Genomic DNA, 17,997 nt, shown 5'->3' with positions numbered 1-17,997 from the left:
GAATAAATCTATTACCTTTTTTTTTTTGTACCATTCAAAAACTTTGATGTAAGTGAGTTTTTTTTATATGTATATATGTCTCTTATGTTCATCAAGGCTGCATTTATTTGATCAAAAATACAGTAAAAACAGTAATATTTTGAAAAAATATTAGAATTCAAAGTACTGTAACTGTTTTATATTGAAATCTTTTTCCTGTGATATCAAAGTTGAATTTTCTGCATTATTACTCCATTATTACTCCAGTCACACGATTCTTTAGAAATCATTCTAATATGCTCATTTAATAATAATAATACAGTAATAATAATATTAATAATACTAATACATTTTATTTATATAGCTCCCTTCCAGTGCTCAATCTGGTGCTCAAGAAACATTATTATTATCGAAGTTGAAAACAGTTTGACCATTTGAAATTCTTCTGGAAACCATGATTTTTTTTTTCTCATAATTTTTTAACACAATGGTTCTCAAACGTTTTCATGTATACCTGTATATCACGGAGCCCTGCACATGACATGCAGGAAAAAATATTAGGCTAAATCGTGTGCATGATTTACTAATTCGTTCCCTCAATGTACTAAAACATGCACATGATTACTATTGCGTTTCCTCGATTGACTTTTTCGTTCACTCGATTTATAAATTGTGCTCACGGCTTACTAATTCGTTCCCTCGATTTACTAAATCGTGCGCACGATTTAGCAAATCGATGGAACGCAATAGTAAATCGAGGGAACGCAATAGTAATCGTATGCACGTTTTAGAACATTAAGGAAACGAATTAGTAAATCGTGCACACACTTTATTTATTTTTTCTTGCATGTCATGTGCGGGGCTCCATAGTATATCATCATCAAAAAAAAAATGAATGAAAAGAAAATAAACTTAAGTAATTTTAAACCAGCAATTTTTGTATTGTCAAGTGAAAAGGCAAATCCACTTTACCTGACCCTAAACCTACCCATCTCCACCCCCTGGCTCAAATGGTTCCAATTAGTTTTATACTTATTATTGTTACAAAATTTAGTTGTATATGTCCTGTTACACATTTGTACTTGCAAAACACCACTCAGAGGGTTGTTACATGTGTGTAGCTACAAAAATTTTACAGCTGTAGTTACATACTACGTAAACATGTAGTTACTTTGTAAATACAAAGGTTAGGGACACTTAATATAAAGTGGGATCATACATATTAATAAAAAACTCTATAGACTGAACACACATAAGGCTTCAGAGGAGCATTTTAGAACATATGGAATGCCACACTGGGTTTAGGGATTGCATAATGACTTAAAGAATTGATCAATTGTTTTCTTGGTAACCAGTTCTTTGAAACGAATTTATTTGAGGGACTAAGTCAGAATTCCCCTAATATATAATGCAAAAACAGAATGTTATCAGTGTCATATAATTAATAAAAGCATGTACTTCTTTTAGGCTGGTACATGACAGTAGAAGCCAGTCGTGGTGAGCAGAACAGCTATGCTGCTCTACAGAGTCCCACCATGAAAGAGGCCAGCAATGAGTGTCTATTTGAATTCTACTACCACATGTTTGGAGAGAGTAAGACTAGATGTTTTAAGCGTAACATTGAGACTTTACAGTATTTCTGGTAATACAAAAATATTTATTCTCTAGTTTATTTATCTGCTTTATCTCATATTTGCCAGGTATTGGGGAACTGAAAGTGTTCCTTCAGGAGGGCACAAGGAGGACGCCCTTGTGGTGGATGTCTGGTAATCATGGAGATGAGTGGCATCGGGCAGAGTTAAGTGTGGGTCGCACACATCAAGTTTTCACTCTCCTCTTCGAGGCTACCAGAACCTACAGTGAGCTCGGTGACATTGCTATAGATGACATCTCCTTCTTCAACTGCACTCTGCCAGGCAGGTTACAAACACATCCACTTAATCTGCAGCAGTCATATAACTGTAACCTTAACCATGGCCCAAGACATTAGTCAATCATACATTATTTCTTCTTCAGGGCCTCAAGAATCTTGTCAAGAGGGAATGTTTACATGTCTGAACAAGGTGTGTGTGGAGCCAAACAGAGTGTGTGACTACAGCGATGACTGTGGTGATGGTACAGATGAAGAGCTCTGTGGTATGACTGTGGGTTTTTAATTTCTGTTTGAATTATCAAAAATACAATTCTGTCGAGGTCTTTTTGTTTTTTGAGCTTTGAAGGCACTTTTGAAGTCCAACAGGACAGTTACATAGAATGAAAAACTGTACTGTACTGTTTTGTCGGTCTAGATGTAAAGGGTTTTACCCATCGCTGCAGTTTCGAACATGGTATGTGCTCGTGGGAAAAGAGTGACTTGAAAGCTGGCTGGATTTTGCAGAAAGGAGAACAGGCCTGGCCTAAGCATGGACCACCAAGAGATCACACCCGCAATACTGCAGCAGGTACACTAATTCCTTCTCAAATTTAAGTACATACACTACTGTTCAAACGTTTGTGGTCTGTAAGATTTTTTTTTTGATTTTTTTTTAAATAATTTTATTCAGCAAGAGCAAATCAAAAGTGGCAACAAAGAACTTTATAATGTTACAAACATTTCTCTTCTTCATCTATATGGGCTGTTTTGTTGATGGATGCATTTCTGGTAAGAGTGATAATTCTTCTTTACCATGGCGAGCACTGATGCATTTAAGATGTGTGTGGATCCATGTCCTCATTATTTGACACCTGATGACACACACAATCTTTGCGTATTTTGTTTGAGCGAGAGCATTGCGGTTATGGATTGCGCCACAGCGAGGCTTGACTTAGCATGTGCAAATGAGAAAATGTGAAATGTGCAATATCCTTATATTTATTTGTTACCCCTCCATCCTAGTACATCCCTGCATCTTACTCAATCCTATTCCATTATCATTTATAGCACAATTGTTTATACACTTATTTATTTGCCTATTTTATTTATTTTTTTTATATATTTTTTTCTTTGTGTGTTGTTGTCTCTGTGTACTGGAAGCTTATGTCACTAAAACAAATTCCTTGTATGCGCAAGCATACTTGGCAATAAAGCTCTTTCTGATTCTGATTCTGATTGCGGGTGTCGCTGTTGGACAGTGTTTTCTCTACTTCCTGTTGGCCTTCTGTAGCTAATCGTAGCTCCGTGTAGCTGTTTTTATTTTATTTTTTTCTCTAGAATCTTTATCTTACTATCACTCTCTGTTTTTTTAAAGTGATAAAATATAACTTAATTCACACCATGTTTATGATATTATCGCTCAATCTTATCAGATTAATTTTGATCGTTCACTTTTATTTTATATCTGTGAGTGCAGTACACCTGCAAATCGTTAGCACTCGTTAGCTTGTCATTAGCGTTTTCATTCGAACCTATCGCTGTTTTCTTTTCTCCTCTCCTCTCTCTCGCTCCAGTTTTTCACAAGTTCATCAAACAACCGCAGTAAGAATATTTCATCAAGCATGGTGAGTAATGGCTTCTCCTGCTATTGTTATTTGCACCTCTTGCCACATGTACAGTTTATCTATCTCTGTCGCAGATGAGGGATTCACATGTGATAAATGCAGGGAAATAGTTATGCTGACAGAGAAGATTTCAGAATTAGAGACACGCATCCAAACTTTAATTGAGGACAGTAAGAATGTTAGGGCTCTAGATACGGCTTTGGATGCGTCTAGCTCAGGGATTCCTGTAAATTGTTCAGTTCCGGCAACAGAGCCCCTGCAGCAGGGCAATTGGGTGACAGTGAGGCAGCGCAGTCATGGGTCAAAACACCGCTCTTCTGTTCCGATCAAAACATTAAACAGGTTCTCCCCACTCAGTAATGAAAAACCTGATGAAAGTGCTCTAGTTATTGGTGATTCTATTGTACTGAACATGAATATAGAGACACCAGCCACCATAGTCAAATGTTTACCCGGAGCCAGAGCGCCTGACATCTTGGCAAATTTAAAAGTGCTGGCTAATGCTAAACGTAAATACAGTAAGATTGTTATTCATGCCGGCGCTAATTATGTTTGACTTCGCCAGTCAGAGAACAACAAACATAACATTAAAGAGGTGTGTGAACTTGCAAGCACGATGTCATACACTGTAATATGCTCTGGTCCCCTCCCTGCTTACTGTGGTGACAAGATGCATAGCAGATTGGCATCACTCAATGGCTGGATGTCTAAGTGGTGCCCACAGAATAACATAGGTTTCATAGACAATTGGACGAGCTTTTGGGGCAGACCTGACCTGTTGAAAAGAGATGGTCTTCATCCCTCCTGGGGTGGCGCCACTCTTCTGTCTAGAAATATGGCAAATAGTCTTAGTGTTTATACTTTACTAACTGGGGCCCAGGTCAGGAAGCAGACAGACTGGCTAAACCGGCCGTCTGCTAGCTGCCTCACGTCACAGAGGTCAGCTAATTCTCAGCACATAGAGACTCTTTCACCTAGATATCACACTATAGAGACTGTGTCTGTTCCCCGAACTAGAAAATACAAAAAACGTCCAAACCAAGTTAAGATTAACAATTTAATTGAGGTTCAACAAATAAAAAACAGATGCAATATGGATAAACAAATGATAAAGCTTGGCTTATTGAATATCAGATCCCTTTCTACGAAAACAATTTTTTGTAAATAATATGATCACTGATCACAATATAGATGTGCTCTGTTTGACAGAAACCTGGCTAAATCCTGATGATTACATTATTTTAAATGAGTCCACCCCCAAAGATTACTGTTATAAACATGAGCCGCATCTAAAAGGCAAAGGGGGAGGTGTTGCTTCAATTTACAACAACGTTTTCAGGATTTCTCAGAGGGCAGGCTTCAAGTATAACTCGTTTGAAGTAATGGTGCTTCATATAACATTATCCAGAGAAACAAATGTTAATGATAAATCCCCTGTTATGTTTGTACTGGCTACTGTATACAGGCCACCAGGGCACCATATTTTAGACTTTATTAAAGAGTTTGGTGATTTTACATCCGAGTTAGTTTTGGCTGCAGATAAAGTTTTAATATTTGGTGATTTTAATATCCATGTTGATAATAAAAAAAAGATGCATTGGGATCAGCATTTATAGACGTTTTGAACTCTATTGGGGTAAGACAACATGTTTCAGGACCTACTCATTGTCGAAATCATACTCTAGATTTAATACTGTCACATGGAATTGATGTTGATAGTGTTGAAATTATGCAGCCAAGTGATGATATCTCAGATCATTATTTAGTTTTGTGCAAACTTCATATAGCCAAAATTGTAAATTCTACTTCTTGTTACAAGTATGGAAGAACCATCACTTCTACCACAAAAGACTGCTTTTTAAGTTATCTTCCTGATGTATCCAAATTCCTTAGCATATCCAAAACCTCAGAACAACTTGATGATGTAACAGAAACTATGGACTCTCTCTTTTCTAGCACTTTAAATACAGTTGCTCCTTTACGCTTAAGAAAAGGTTAAGGAAAACAGTTTGACACCATGGTATAATGAACATACTCGCACCCTAAAGAGAGCAGCCAGAAAAATGGAGCGCAGCTGGAGGAAAACAAAAATAGAGCTATTTCGTATTGCTTGGAAGGAAAGTAACCTATCCTACAGAAAAGCATTCAAAACTGCTAGATCCGATTACTTTTCTTCTCTTTTAGAAGAAAACAAACATAACCCCAGGTATTAATTCAATACAGTGGCTAAATTAACGAAGAATAAAGCCTCAACAAGTGTTGACATTTCCCAACACCACAGCAGTAATGACTTTATGAACTACTTTACTTCTAAAATCGATACTATTAGAGATAAAATTGCAACCATTCAGCCGTCAGCTACAGTATCGCATCAGACAGTGCACTATAGACCCCCTGAGGAACAGTTCCACTCATTCTCTACTATAGGAGAGGAAGAATTGTATAAACTTGTTATATCATCTAAACCAACAACATGTATGTTAGACCCTATACCATCTAAGCTCCTAAAAGAAGTGCTTCCAGAAGTCAAAGATCCTCTTCTTACTATTATTAATTCCTCATTGTCATTAGGATATGTCCCCAAAATCTTCAAACTGGCTGTTATTAAGCCTCTCATCAAAAAACCACAACTTGACCCCAAAGAACTAGTTAATTATAGACCAATCTCGAATCTCCCTTTTGTGTCCAAGATAGTAGAAAAGGTGGTATCCTCACAATTATATTCCTTCTTAGAGAAAAATGGTATATGTGAGGATTTCCAGTCAGGATTTAGACCGTATCATAGTACTGAGACTGCTCTCCTTAGAGTTACAAATGATCTGCTCTTATCATCTGATCGTGGGTGTGTCTCTCTATTAGTTTTATTGGATCTTAGTGCTGCGTTTGACACAATTGACCACAAAATTATTTTGCATAGACTTGAACACTTTGTTGGCATTAATGGAAGTGCATTAGCATGATTTAAATCTTACTTATATGACTGCCATCAGTTCGTAGCAGTGAATGAAGATGTATCATATCGATCACAAGTGCGGATCACAAGTATGGAGTACCTCAAGGCTCAGTACTAGGGCCGCTACTCTTATGCTGATGATACTCAGCTCTATATTTCTTTGCGACCCAGTGAAACACACCAATTTAAAAAACTAATGGAATGCATAGTCGATATAAAAAACTGGATGACGAGTAATTTCTTACTGCTAAATTCTGAAAAAACAGAGGTGTTAATTATAGGACCTAAAAAACTCTGCTTGTAATAACCTAGAACACTGTCTAAGACTTGATGGTTGCTCTGTCAATTCTTCGTCATCAGTTAGGAACCTAGGTGTGCTATTTGATCGCAATCTTTCCTTAGAAAGCCACGTTTATAGCATTTGTAGAACTGCATTTTTCCATCTCAAAAATATATCTAAATTACGGCCTATGCTCTCAATGTCAAATGCAGAATTGTTAATCCATGCATTTATGACCTCAAGGTTAGATTATTGAAACGCTTTATTGGGTGGTTGTTCTGCACGCTTAGTAAACAAACTACAGCTAGTCCAAAATTCAGCAGCAAGAGTTCTTACTAGAACCAGGAAGTATGACCATATTAGCCCGGTCCTGTCAAAACTGCACTGGCTCCCTATCAAACATCATATAGATTTTAAAATATTGCTTATTACTTATAAAGCCCTGAATGGTTTAGCACCTCAGTATTTGAATGAGCTCCTTTTACATTATAATCCTCTACGTCCGCTACGTTCTCAAAACTCAGGCAATTTGATAATACCTAGAATATCAAAATCAACTGCGGGCGGTAGATCCTTTTCCTATTTGGCGCCTAAACTCTGGAATAACCTACCTAACATTGTTCGGGAGGCAGACATACTCTTGCAGTTGAAATCTAGATTAATGACCCATTTCTTAAACCTGTCTTACACATAACATACTAATATGCTTTTAATATCCAAATCCGTTAAAGGATTTTTAGGCTGCATTAATTAGGTAAACCGGAACCAGGAACACTTCCCATAACACCCTATGTACTTGTTACATAATTAGAAGAATGGCATCTACGCTAATATTTGTCTGTTTCTCTCTTATTCCGAGGTCACCGTAGCCACCAGATCCAGTCTGTATCCAGATCAGAGGGTCACTGCAGTCACCCGGATCCAGTACGTATCCAGACCAGATGACGGATCAGCACCTAGAAAGGACCTCTACTGCCCTGAAAGACAGCGGAGACCAGGACAACTAGAGCCCCAGATACAGATCCCCTATAAAGACCTTGTCTCAGAGGACCAACAGGACAAGACCACAGGAATCAGATGATTCTTCTGCACAATCTGACTTTGCTGCAGCCTGGAATTGAACTACTGGTTTCGTCTGGTCAGAGGAGAACTGGCCCCCCAACTGAGCCTGGTTTTTTCCAAGGTTTTTTTCTCCATTCTGTCACCGATGGAGTTTCGGTTCCTTGCCGCTGTCGCCTCTGGCTTGCTTAGCTGGGGTCACTTCATCTACAGCGATATCGTTGACTTGATTGCAAATAAATGCACAGACACTATTTAACTGAACAGAGATGACATCACTGAATTCAATGATGAACTGCCTTTAACTATCATTTTGCATTATTGACACACTGTTTTCCTAATGAATGTTGTTCAGTTGCTTTGACGCAATGTATTTTGTTTAAAGCGCTATATAAATAAAGGTGACTTGACTTGATTCTGAAGCGCCTCGTGGGCGCCTCTACGAGCGTTATCTTTCTAGCCATAGCCCTCCAACTCAAGTGAGCCTTCCACTTCTTCCCGATTTCCATGTGAAGATCGAGAAGGTTTGGAAAAATCCATTCTCATCTCACATCCATAACTTTCAGCATACTAGTTATGCAAGCATTGAAGGGATGTGTGAGAATGGTTATGAGAAGATGTCCCCTGTTTAAGAGATGATGGCCTGCTATCCCTCTATGGGGGAGACATCTTCTCTTAAGGCTCCCTCCATGCCATCCAAACCCCTTCAGGATACATCTCGTTTGAATGGCAGGGCATATGCAGCAGAAGGTCTGGCTGCAGCCTCGTTGCATACCATGGCAGTGTTTCAGGCTTATCAGGCTGATCTGCTCTGGATAAAGTTCAGGGTCTATCCCCTGATGAGGTGGTTGAGTTGTGTCACACCACAGATCTTGCTCTATGTGCCACTAAGCAGGCTGCCACTGCCATTGGCAGATCCATGGCGGCTATGATGGTTATGTAGAGGCGTCTAGAGGCAACTTTCTTCTTGATGCACCAGTTTCCCCTTGTGAGCTTTTCGCCTAAGTTTAAGAAGGTCAAGACATGCTCGGCTGCCTTTAAATCCTTCATCTACTTTACTGCTGGTTTTTGTTCTGAGTTCTGCTAGGCTATTGGTCAAAGGTGTTAATGTTTCCTTGGAAGAGAACAACTCAGGTTACATATGAGACACTGCACCCTCTAGTTCACTTGCCATGCTTCGCATGGAAGCTTCATATAAAGAAGCAGATGACGTGTGCTCCCGTCACCCTTTTATACTGTGGTCGCACCAGTTAATGACGTCACAGGCTGTCGCCGGCCAATGTTATTGTTGTGTTTAGATGTATGCTTAAGACACTAGTCATGCCTTAAGGAATTACCCATAGCAACGTCTAGACAACGCAGTGGTTCGTTCCCTTCTCAGGGAGCCATGGTTACATACATAACCTGAGGCAATTTTTTTTATTATTGTTTTATAGAAATATATAAAATGGTTAATGTACCACTGATATTTTATTTGTTCGACAACAACAGACATATAATCAATTTATATATTCCAATAAGAGTAAAAAAATAAACTATTATATAATCCTGGCATCAATTGTGCTAGGTTTGGCCCTATTAATTTGTGCTGTTGTACATTCACAGGCAACTATTTTAAGAAAACTATGGATACATAGTAAACCAGTTCTGTAGTATTGCTGGGGTTGTTTTTTTTTTCAGCTGTAAAACCAACAAACAGTACTTTGTATTGAGCTTATACAGAATACAGAATCATCAAGAAGACATAAAATTGGCTGAACCATGTAATCAGTTTGTATTTAAGAGGATAAAACAAAGTTTACATGTGCCAACAAATTATTGACAATAGAACACTCCCAACACATATGAAGAAAAGTACCTGATGACGCAGTATTACAGTACTTATTACAGTATTATTGGCTGTAGTTTCATTTTGAATCTTTCGTATGGACTTGTAATGTACAACTTATATTATTGTCCTCTTATAATGAAATGGCTATGGCATGTTCCAGGTCATTACATTACACCAGCACATGATCTGAGGGAGATCCAGACAGCAGAGATCATCTCCAGCACCCTGCTGCCCAGCACTGATTGCACCGTGAGTCACTCTGAGTGCACCGTGCAGTCACGTGTCAATCAAATAATGAGAAACACAGCCTCTTTCATAAGTACTGATATACCTTGTTCTTGCAGGTGACATTCTACCACTATTCTCACAGTGACAATAGCACATCTGCCAGGCTAGTAGTCATATTGAGGATGCTTTTTAATGGAGATGATGACCGTATTCTATGGGACAAGTCTGTGAGACAGATCTTCCTCTGGCAAAGAGTGGAAGTCACCTTTTCTACCTCAGTTAAGAGCAAGGTAAGAGATTGTAACAGTATATGAGTTGTTTACATAATGTAATGCATTAAATAGGCTACTGTAATCATGCAAAATAAATAAATCTGAATCAATTTTATTTTCAGATTCTTTTCCAGTATGTGGGAATGGGTGAGGCTCATGTGCCACAGACCGCGGTTGACGATATTTCCTTCTCTGTGACATGCGTTCATGATCCTGATAACAGTGAGCTGCCAGTCACACCTGAGCCAACAATGACACCAGCTACAGCAACACCAACGACTGATGCTCCTCCAGCTTCACCAACAGTCAACCCTTGTAAGGTTAGGACATTTCAGATGTAACTCTTCTGTATTGTATACACTGACTTGTGTATAAAGATGAAGTGTCATTTTTTCTTGATTCACACTTGGTTTGTCAAATTCAGGAGAATGAGTTTCACTGCTGGCGATCAGATGGTTTAAAGTGCATTGCAACTGGTTCTCAGTGTAATTATGTCCTAGACTGCCCTCTAGGGGAAGATGAAGAAACGTGCGGTGAGTCATTCATTCATTCATTTACTTTCAGATTCTTTCCATTGACATATAATTTGTTAGCATAGGACAATATTTGGCCGAGATACAACTATCTGGAATCTGAGGATGCAAAAAAAAAATCAAAATATTTAAAAAATCGCCTTTAAATTTGTGGCAGGAAATTTACAAAATATCTTCATAAAACATGATCTTTACTTAATATCCTGTTGATTTTTGGCATAAAATAAAAAAATATAATTTTGACCCATACAATGTATTTTTGGGCTATTGCTACAAATATACCCGTGCTACTTATGACTGGCTTTGTGGTCCAAGATCACAAATGTAAAACATTTAATATAATTGTCAGAATGTTTTTTACATTTTCTCTAGATCACATAAAACTTAGGTAACTAATGTTAATTCATTCGTTAATTCATACAGTATATATTATATTATATTATTAATCATTATATATTAAAAATTATATATATTTTTTATTATATATACTATTTATTATTAGTAGTAGTATGATTGTTGTCATATCTCTCTAGGTCCATGCAATTTTGAGAATGGACAGTGTCAATGGAGTGATATAAGTGTAGGTCCTAACAAATGGCAATGGGTGAAGGCCTTAAACAACACAGATCTGCCCACTGACCACACCACTGGAACAGGTAATTTAATGCTAGATCAATCCATGAAGAGTATATATAAAATATACAAAATAAATACAATTCATCTTCTTTTTTCACCATTTACTTCTACTCAGGGCACTACATGCAGACACATATCATGGACCCATCTAAGAATGAGGCAGTGTTTCAGAGCCCATCCCTGCCTATCAGATCTGCATACTGTCAACTTCTGTGAGTTAATTCGTAATGATGATGTGCAAAATTAGTGACAAGACCGCTTTTAATTAAAAAAAGCCAAGTAAAATATTCTTGTGAAACAAACATTTACTTCCATTACACAATACTGAATCATGTTCCTTGTACCCAATCGTCCTCTCTTGTTTATCTCTTGCACACTAGGTTTCACTTCCACATGGGTGCAGGAAGTGTAGGCAATCTCAGTGTGATCCTTCAGAAGGGAGAGGAGGACAGGAAGCTGCTCTGGTCACGATCCAGCAGCACTTCAACTCAATGGGTCCCCGAACACTTACCACTGGGCAAACAAGAGCAGCCTTACAGGGTATGCCAATGTCAAAGTGTGTGGGACGCAAAGCACTCACTCTACACATGCAATCATAAGTCTGATCCTTAGAGATTAATCCTTGAGTATCCCTGTCTCATACACTTATTCAGGACATATTTTTCATGTGTACCATTTAAGATCATTTTCAGCAGCCAGACCTCACTCAGACAGGACGATTCTAGGTCTACAACTCAGACCATGGCCCTGGATGATATCTCCTTCCACAACTGTGAGAAAGACTACCAGGCTCCAGGTGGGTTATCTGCTGAGAAGTTAGATTTGAGCTGTATAATGATGTTACTTCTTTTATATGACACAAGGTTATCATGTTTTACCTTGTCATGGAATTAATCTAGAAATGAATAGTGTATATTTTGACTACTTCTGTACACTAATATTTTAAAGTTTCAGGTCTGTAATTTTTCAGTACTTTCATTTAACAGGAACACATCAAATTTATCAAAAGTGACAGTAAATTCATTTATAATGTTATGAAATAATTCCATTGAAAATAAATGCTGTTTTTTTCCTGAATCCTGAAACAAATTAATTGCAGAAATATTAATCAGCTCAGCTGTTTTCAACATTGATAATAAAAGTTTCTTGAGCACCGAATCAGCAGCTGTAATAAAAATTCAGCTTTGCCAGCAGAGGAATAAATTATATTTTAAAATGTATTAAAATAGAAAACCGTACTTTTTAAATTATAAAAATATTTCACAGTATTACTGTTTTTACTGTATTTTTGATCAAAGAAATGTTTAGGTTTCTTATAACAACAATAAAAAATTACAGACTCCAAAATATTTGAAAGGTATACTTTGCATTTTTAAATTTGTAGTTTTATTATGAGATTGAGCCTCAATTTTCCTGTACTCCAGACTTTTCCTTGGCCACATGCTCCTTTGAGAAGGACTTGTGTGGGTGGATCCAGGGAGCTGCAGAGGACCTAGACTGGGAGAGATGGAGCGGACCTACTGAGACCCCAAATGCAGGTCCTCCGGGCGACCACACCAGTGGAAATGGTAAGCCAACAACCATTATCACCATATCACTATCAGCTCAATCATCACATGTCTTAATTATGTGTCTCTTGCTCTATTACAGGGTATTATTTGCACATCAAGAGCTCAAGTAACAGCAGAGCTGGGGATATGGCTCATCTGAAGTCTCCTCTGTCTCCCCCAACTGGACCTGATGGGTATTGCTTTACGTTCTGGTATCACATGTTTGGAGCAACAGTGGGATCACTAAGAATGTCTATATATGACATTTCATCCAACCACATCACATCAGTAAGACTCACAAAAATAACATTTTCAGGGCACTTTTATGGGTTATTCTAATTTCACATGTAAGAAATTTTCTTCTAAAATTAGCATTTTTATCAGCCTGCTTTGTTTAGGTTCAGTAATTTTACTTTAATGGCAATGTATAGGTCCTTTTCTATGCCATTAAAGTGAAATAACTCAACCTAAATATAGGAGCCCGAAAAAAATGCTAATTTTAGAAGAAAATTTGAGGCTTTTGCATCTGAACTCTTCAAATGCTTTTATAGTAAAATGTAAATGCTTTACTTTTGTAGTAAATGTTTTACTATAAAATATGTTTTATACTTACCAGATTTTTTTTTTTTCCCCCTTAAACTGTAGATGTGGCAAAGGAAGGGTTCTCAGGGGAACGAATGGCAGATGGCTCAGAGTCATGTCAAACTGACACAAGTTCATCAGATATTAATTGAGGCTTCAGTTGGAGGGCCATCTGGTCATATTGCTATAGATGATTTATCTGTCACTAAAGGTGCCTGTGCTCCCACAGGTAATTAATAACATAGCTTAGCATTTGGTCTGTTGTTTTTCACACTGTCCTGTTGAAATGTCCTCCATGCTTGCTAGAGCACCACAAAAATTTGGCACAGCTGTAACATAATGTAGTATTTATCCATCTAGATGCCATTTTCAGTATCAAACTTTAACTGTCAGCTTAGTGACAAATTTAGGGCACTGATTAATGTCAAAAACAACTTCTTTAAAATGCAAAAATGTGAGCCTGGTAATTTGATTAAGGGAATCTTGACCGTAAACCTTTATTGCATTACTTTTAAATATTACACTTATGATAATCCTTTATATAACTAGATTTGAGAAGTAGTGAAACAACAATATATCTTTGAACATTGTCAGTTAAGTGTTTTTTTATTATTATTGAAATACATGAAGAAATTGGTACTATATTGTTTATCACCTAATATCTTTAGAGTTTTGTATTTGTAGATTTTTTTATGAATATTTAATCATGCATGCTAATTTATCCAATTTTTACAGTTAAAATTATCTTTGCCATCATCTAATGAATATTTTAAAACATTAATAATTTGATATTAACAATTTGACATTTTTATAAATGAATGTTTTTGAATGTTACCAATCCATAATTGTTTCAGATGGAGTTTGTGACTTTGAGGAGGGGGATTGTGGCTGGATACAGCAGACTGATGATGACCTGGACTGGATCCGAGTGTCAGGAAATAATGTCCGATCTAAATCTAGACCTGGTTTTGATCATACAACCAACACAGCGAGTGGATACTACTTTTATATGGAAAGTGTGCCTACCCATGTGCAAGGACATACTGCTAGAATGACATCACTGCTTCAAACAGGCAAGAGAGAATCACGTCTCTTCATAACAACTGTGAAATGTATAAACCATTACCTTTAGAGTCAGAAAACTTCCATGAAAAGAAACAATCCTCTTTCCCAGGGAATGCCAAGTGTCTCCAGCTGTGGTATTACATGGAGGGACAGGGCACTGGGACACTAAATCTGTATCAGCAGTTCTCAGACAAAGATCAGCCCCTGCTGGTGACCCAGTCTGGAGAACAGGGTGGACTGTGGAGGTTTGCTCAGACTCCTCTTACCGTCTCAGAGTCAAACTACAGGGTGAGTCCCTGAATCAGCGCTCTCTCTGATCACAACATCCAGCACATATTTTCAGACTTACAGTCAAAGATTATTGCAAATGCTGGCCTCAAAGTTACATGCAGTTGCTGTCACTGGTTTGTACAGCAGTCACGGATCACAAGCTGCACATATCTGTTCACTAAACTACAGTCTGTACCATTGAGTTTAATGATGTGGAACTGTAGGAGTGTCCTCATTAACACAGCTGTCTTTTCAGATTGTGGTGGAGGGGGTTACAGGCCAAACTGAACAGGGAGTCATAGCACTTGATGATGTTCAGGTTTCACACTATCCCTGCACTGCTTCAGGACAGTGTGACTTTGAGGTAAACTTGTGCAGCTGGATGAATCTGTTGGAGGAGGATGATGCTGACTGGCTGAGAGCCCAGGCAGGCACTGGAAACCACACACGACCCAGTGTGGATCACACCACCAACACTTCCACAGGTGAGCCGAAAGATTTCACAGAGCTTCCTTCAAATGTTAGAATTGGTTCATGAAGGAAGTATAGATATATCTGATGTTGTGTTTTCTGTGATTTGGGAAAGAAACTGTGGCACTGTTTAATCCTGGTATTAAGATCTGTTTTTTAAGTGATCCGAGTGTTAGAGAGATAGATAGAGTGCAAAAAATCAAGTCTTTATTTTACCCAAATACACTATGATAAACATATAATATTTTATATTTTAGAGCTGTCAATGGGACAGATTTCAGTGGAAAGTGCATACACATATAATTCACACATGTATGTCAGTTCATATCTCAGTACACAGAGAAAAGTTGCTCCGGCTGTGGATAGTGTGAAACTAGAAGTTTATTGTCACAGTAAAATAGCCAAAACAATGTTCTGCTGCAAAACACATGCAGTTTTATTTTGTAACCGCTAGAAGGCCAAAGGTTACATAGGTTAATATTTTAAATATCGTTACAATGGGTTTAAAAATGTTTTGTGCCACATTTGTTCCAGCCATAACCAAAGGTCATCAAAAAACACATGACATCATTGCCTTTGTTGTATAACACTGAAAATCTGAACAACACTGAAGGCCCTCCTACTCACCTGTCTGTTGAGAGAATTGGGCTTGAAAATAATATATTTCTGTTTGCTTATATTAAAATCCAGTTTTATTCAGTAGTGGTATTTTGTTTTTAAAAGGATCAAAAAGTGATGCCTGAAAACACTCTTGTTTACGGATTTGTAGAATACAAATTTTAATAAAAAAATAAGACTTGGGTTTTTCATGTAAATGATACAGCGAGTCACCTAGTGGTAACAGGTAACAGAGAAAAGATCACTGACAAATAATGATTGACTCTAAACAGGTCTTTTTGATGATTTAAAGACGAGATTCTCTTTGATGATTAGCAAAATTAGCATTTAACACAAATATGCTTTATTTATAGTTATCAAATCAGGGCCTTTGTTAAAATATAATCACAAGTGGTGACACTTTCTTTTAATACACAAGAAAATACCAGTTGTAAACAGTGATGCTCGTATGTTTTTAGGTTATTACCTTTATATGGACAGTTCTGTGGGGGCCTGGGGAGACACTGCCATGATCCTGAGTGAGATATTCACCCCTGACAGCAGAGGACACTGCTTCACATTCTGCTATCATATGTATGGATACAATGTTGGAACGCTCAGGTTATACAAAAATAACAGGTACAGGACAATGGCCAAAAAAACATATTTTATGTATATGTACATGGATCACAATTCATGGAGACGATTCTTTCCCAGGACCGCACATAACAGCGGAAATAAGTTTGGCCAGATAGCATGGGAGGAGTCAGGAGATCAGGGTGATGTGTGGAGGAAAGGCAACATCTTTGTGACATACCAAGAGCCTTTCTGGGTATCAAACTCCATCATGCAGACCTCACAGGATCAACTCAAAACAAAACAAAACAAAACAAAACATTTGAACAGTGCATCATTGTTGTTCTCCTCTCTCCACAGTTTATATTTGAATACCTAAAAGGAGCAGGTCCCAAAGGAAGTATAGCTATTGATGATCTCCACATCATTCCCGGGCCTTGTGATTCATATCCCACCTCTCCACCTTCACACCACCGTGACAGTAAGTATATGAGTGCATGCCAGTCTTACATAATCTCATAAGCAGGGTCCAAATGTACTTTTTGCTACACCTGCCAATGGAGGGTGAATTTTTAAATGTTTCTAGTTGTTAATGTTACTTTATCATCGCCAAAATATTGTCTTAGAATTGTAGCATAAACTATGTACACATCCATTCAAAAGTATGTGGTAGGTTAGAATTTTTTTCCAGTCTTCAGTGTCACGTGATCCTATTGTGCTGCTTAATGTTTTTGTGGAAAATAATCTTTCATTGATTCATTCAAATTTATTTAAGATTCATAGAAAGTTCAAAAGAACATTTATTTGAAATAGAAATTGAACATAATTTGGTAACATTATAAATGTCTTATACAAAACATCTTACTGACCTCAAACTTTTGAACGGTGTTCATTTTGAACCCTGCTCATATGTATTTGAGTAAATTAATTAGATTGTGCTGTAAAGTGTGACTTGTCAGATCCTACAGCATATACTGTGTTTTCTCAAATATTTGGTTTGTTTAGCTGTAGGTATTGGCGTTGGAGTGGGAGTGACACTTTTTGTCATATTTACTTTTGGTGCTGTCCTTTTTGTGCTGAAGAAAAAAACTAAAAGGTATGTTCTACTCATTACATGAATAGTTTAATGAAATAAGAATGAAACGCGTCTTTGAAATGTTTTGTTTCTTTACAGGGAATCTATACTTGAAGATGACATTCTTGATAGTAACTTTTCTTATACCCACTTTGACTGCAACATGAGTGTCAGTATTTTTTCTAGGCTATAAACATACACTTATATATGGTGTTGTAAGAATTTGTCTCTGAGGTTTCCTACTGCTATTTTTTTTTACCAGAGTTTAACATCAACAGGAGAGGACGGCAACTCCAGTGACTTAAGGAATATTTCCTTTTCAGTAGATGGAAGTGACATATCTTTTGCATAATACGAAGAATCACAGACAGAAATAAATCTTTGTAAATCTCATGTCATCTACTGTATATCTTTATTATAATGGGAAATAATTGCATTGCTCCAACGATTTGGATTAACTGTAGCCATATGGCATTTAAATGCCTGACGGACTGAATCATTGCCAAACAAAGCACACACTTGAGAGGACACCATATGATGTAAAACACAATAAAACAGCTCAT

At 37.4% G+C, this 17,997-nt stretch overlaps 2 protein-coding genes across 3 annotated transcripts in view; both read left to right on the top strand.

Moving 5' to 3' along the window:
- si:ch211-106h4.4 (MAM and LDL-receptor class A domain-containing protein 1) overlaps positions 1–14,524 on the top strand; it is a 26,078-nt gene extending 11,554 nt beyond the window's left edge. The window contains exons 28-43 of one of the 2 annotated variants that reach the window (XM_059501732.1): positions 1,447–1,572; positions 1,680–1,895; positions 1,996–2,115; positions 2,268–2,420; positions 9,740–9,828; positions 9,924–10,097; positions 10,202–10,399; positions 10,504–10,612; positions 11,146–11,268; positions 11,364–11,460; positions 11,629–11,788; positions 11,930–12,044; positions 12,673–12,816; positions 12,899–13,086; positions 13,444–13,609; positions 14,235–14,524. In XM_059501732.1, the coding sequence (XP_059357715.1) occupies positions 1,447–1,572; positions 1,680–1,895; positions 1,996–2,115; positions 2,268–2,420; positions 9,740–9,828; positions 9,924–10,097; positions 10,202–10,399; positions 10,504–10,612; positions 11,146–11,268; positions 11,364–11,460; positions 11,629–11,788; positions 11,930–12,044; positions 12,673–12,816; positions 12,899–13,086; positions 13,444–13,609; positions 14,235–14,512 (2,456 nt within the window). In that variant the 3' untranslated portion in view covers positions 14,513–14,524. Of the gene's footprint in view, positions 1–1,446; positions 1,573–1,679; positions 1,896–1,995; positions 2,116–2,267; positions 2,421–9,739; positions 9,829–9,923; positions 10,098–10,201; positions 10,400–10,503; positions 10,613–11,145; positions 11,269–11,363; positions 11,461–11,628; positions 11,789–11,929; positions 12,045–12,672; positions 12,817–12,898; positions 13,087–13,443; positions 13,610–14,234 lie in introns of those variants that run through there. The other variant, XM_059501733.1, reaches the window with a different exon arrangement.
- LOC132096406 (MAM and LDL-receptor class A domain-containing protein 1-like) lies at positions 14,525–17,997 on the top strand. Its single transcript, XM_059501734.1, has 8 exons — positions 14,525–14,733; positions 14,972–15,200; positions 16,263–16,422; positions 16,501–16,615; positions 16,720–16,840; positions 17,365–17,455; positions 17,534–17,603; positions 17,697–17,997. The coding sequence occupies exons 1-8, from the start codon at positions 14,587–14,589 to the stop codon at positions 17,784–17,786; spliced, it is 1,023 nt and encodes a 340-aa protein (XP_059357717.1). The 5' UTR covers positions 14,525–14,586; the 3' UTR covers positions 17,787–17,997.

The sequence above is a fragment of the Carassius carassius genome, chromosome 20 (genome assembly GCF_963082965.1).
Source record: "Carassius carassius chromosome 20, fCarCar2.1, whole genome shotgun sequence".
In the NCBI taxonomy this organism is placed as follows: Eukaryota; Metazoa; Chordata; class Actinopteri; order Cypriniformes; family Cyprinidae; genus Carassius; species Carassius carassius.
This window is presented reverse-complemented; position numbering and strand designations above follow the sequence as displayed.

Bases quoted from the DNA above. Each gene is read 5' to 3' on its own strand.
- LOC132096406 (XM_059501734.1), top strand. From the start codon at position 14,587: ATGGAGGGACAGGGCACTGGGACACTAAATCTGTATCAGCAGTTCTCA. The intron at 16,423-16,500 runs GTACAGGACAAT...ATTCTTTCCCAG, and splicing joins AGGTTATACAAAAATAACAG to GACCGCACATAACAGCGGAA. The intron at 16,841-17,364 runs GTAAGTATATGA...TGGTTTGTTTAG, and splicing joins ACCTTCACACCACCGTGACA to CTGTAGGTATTGGCGTTGGA.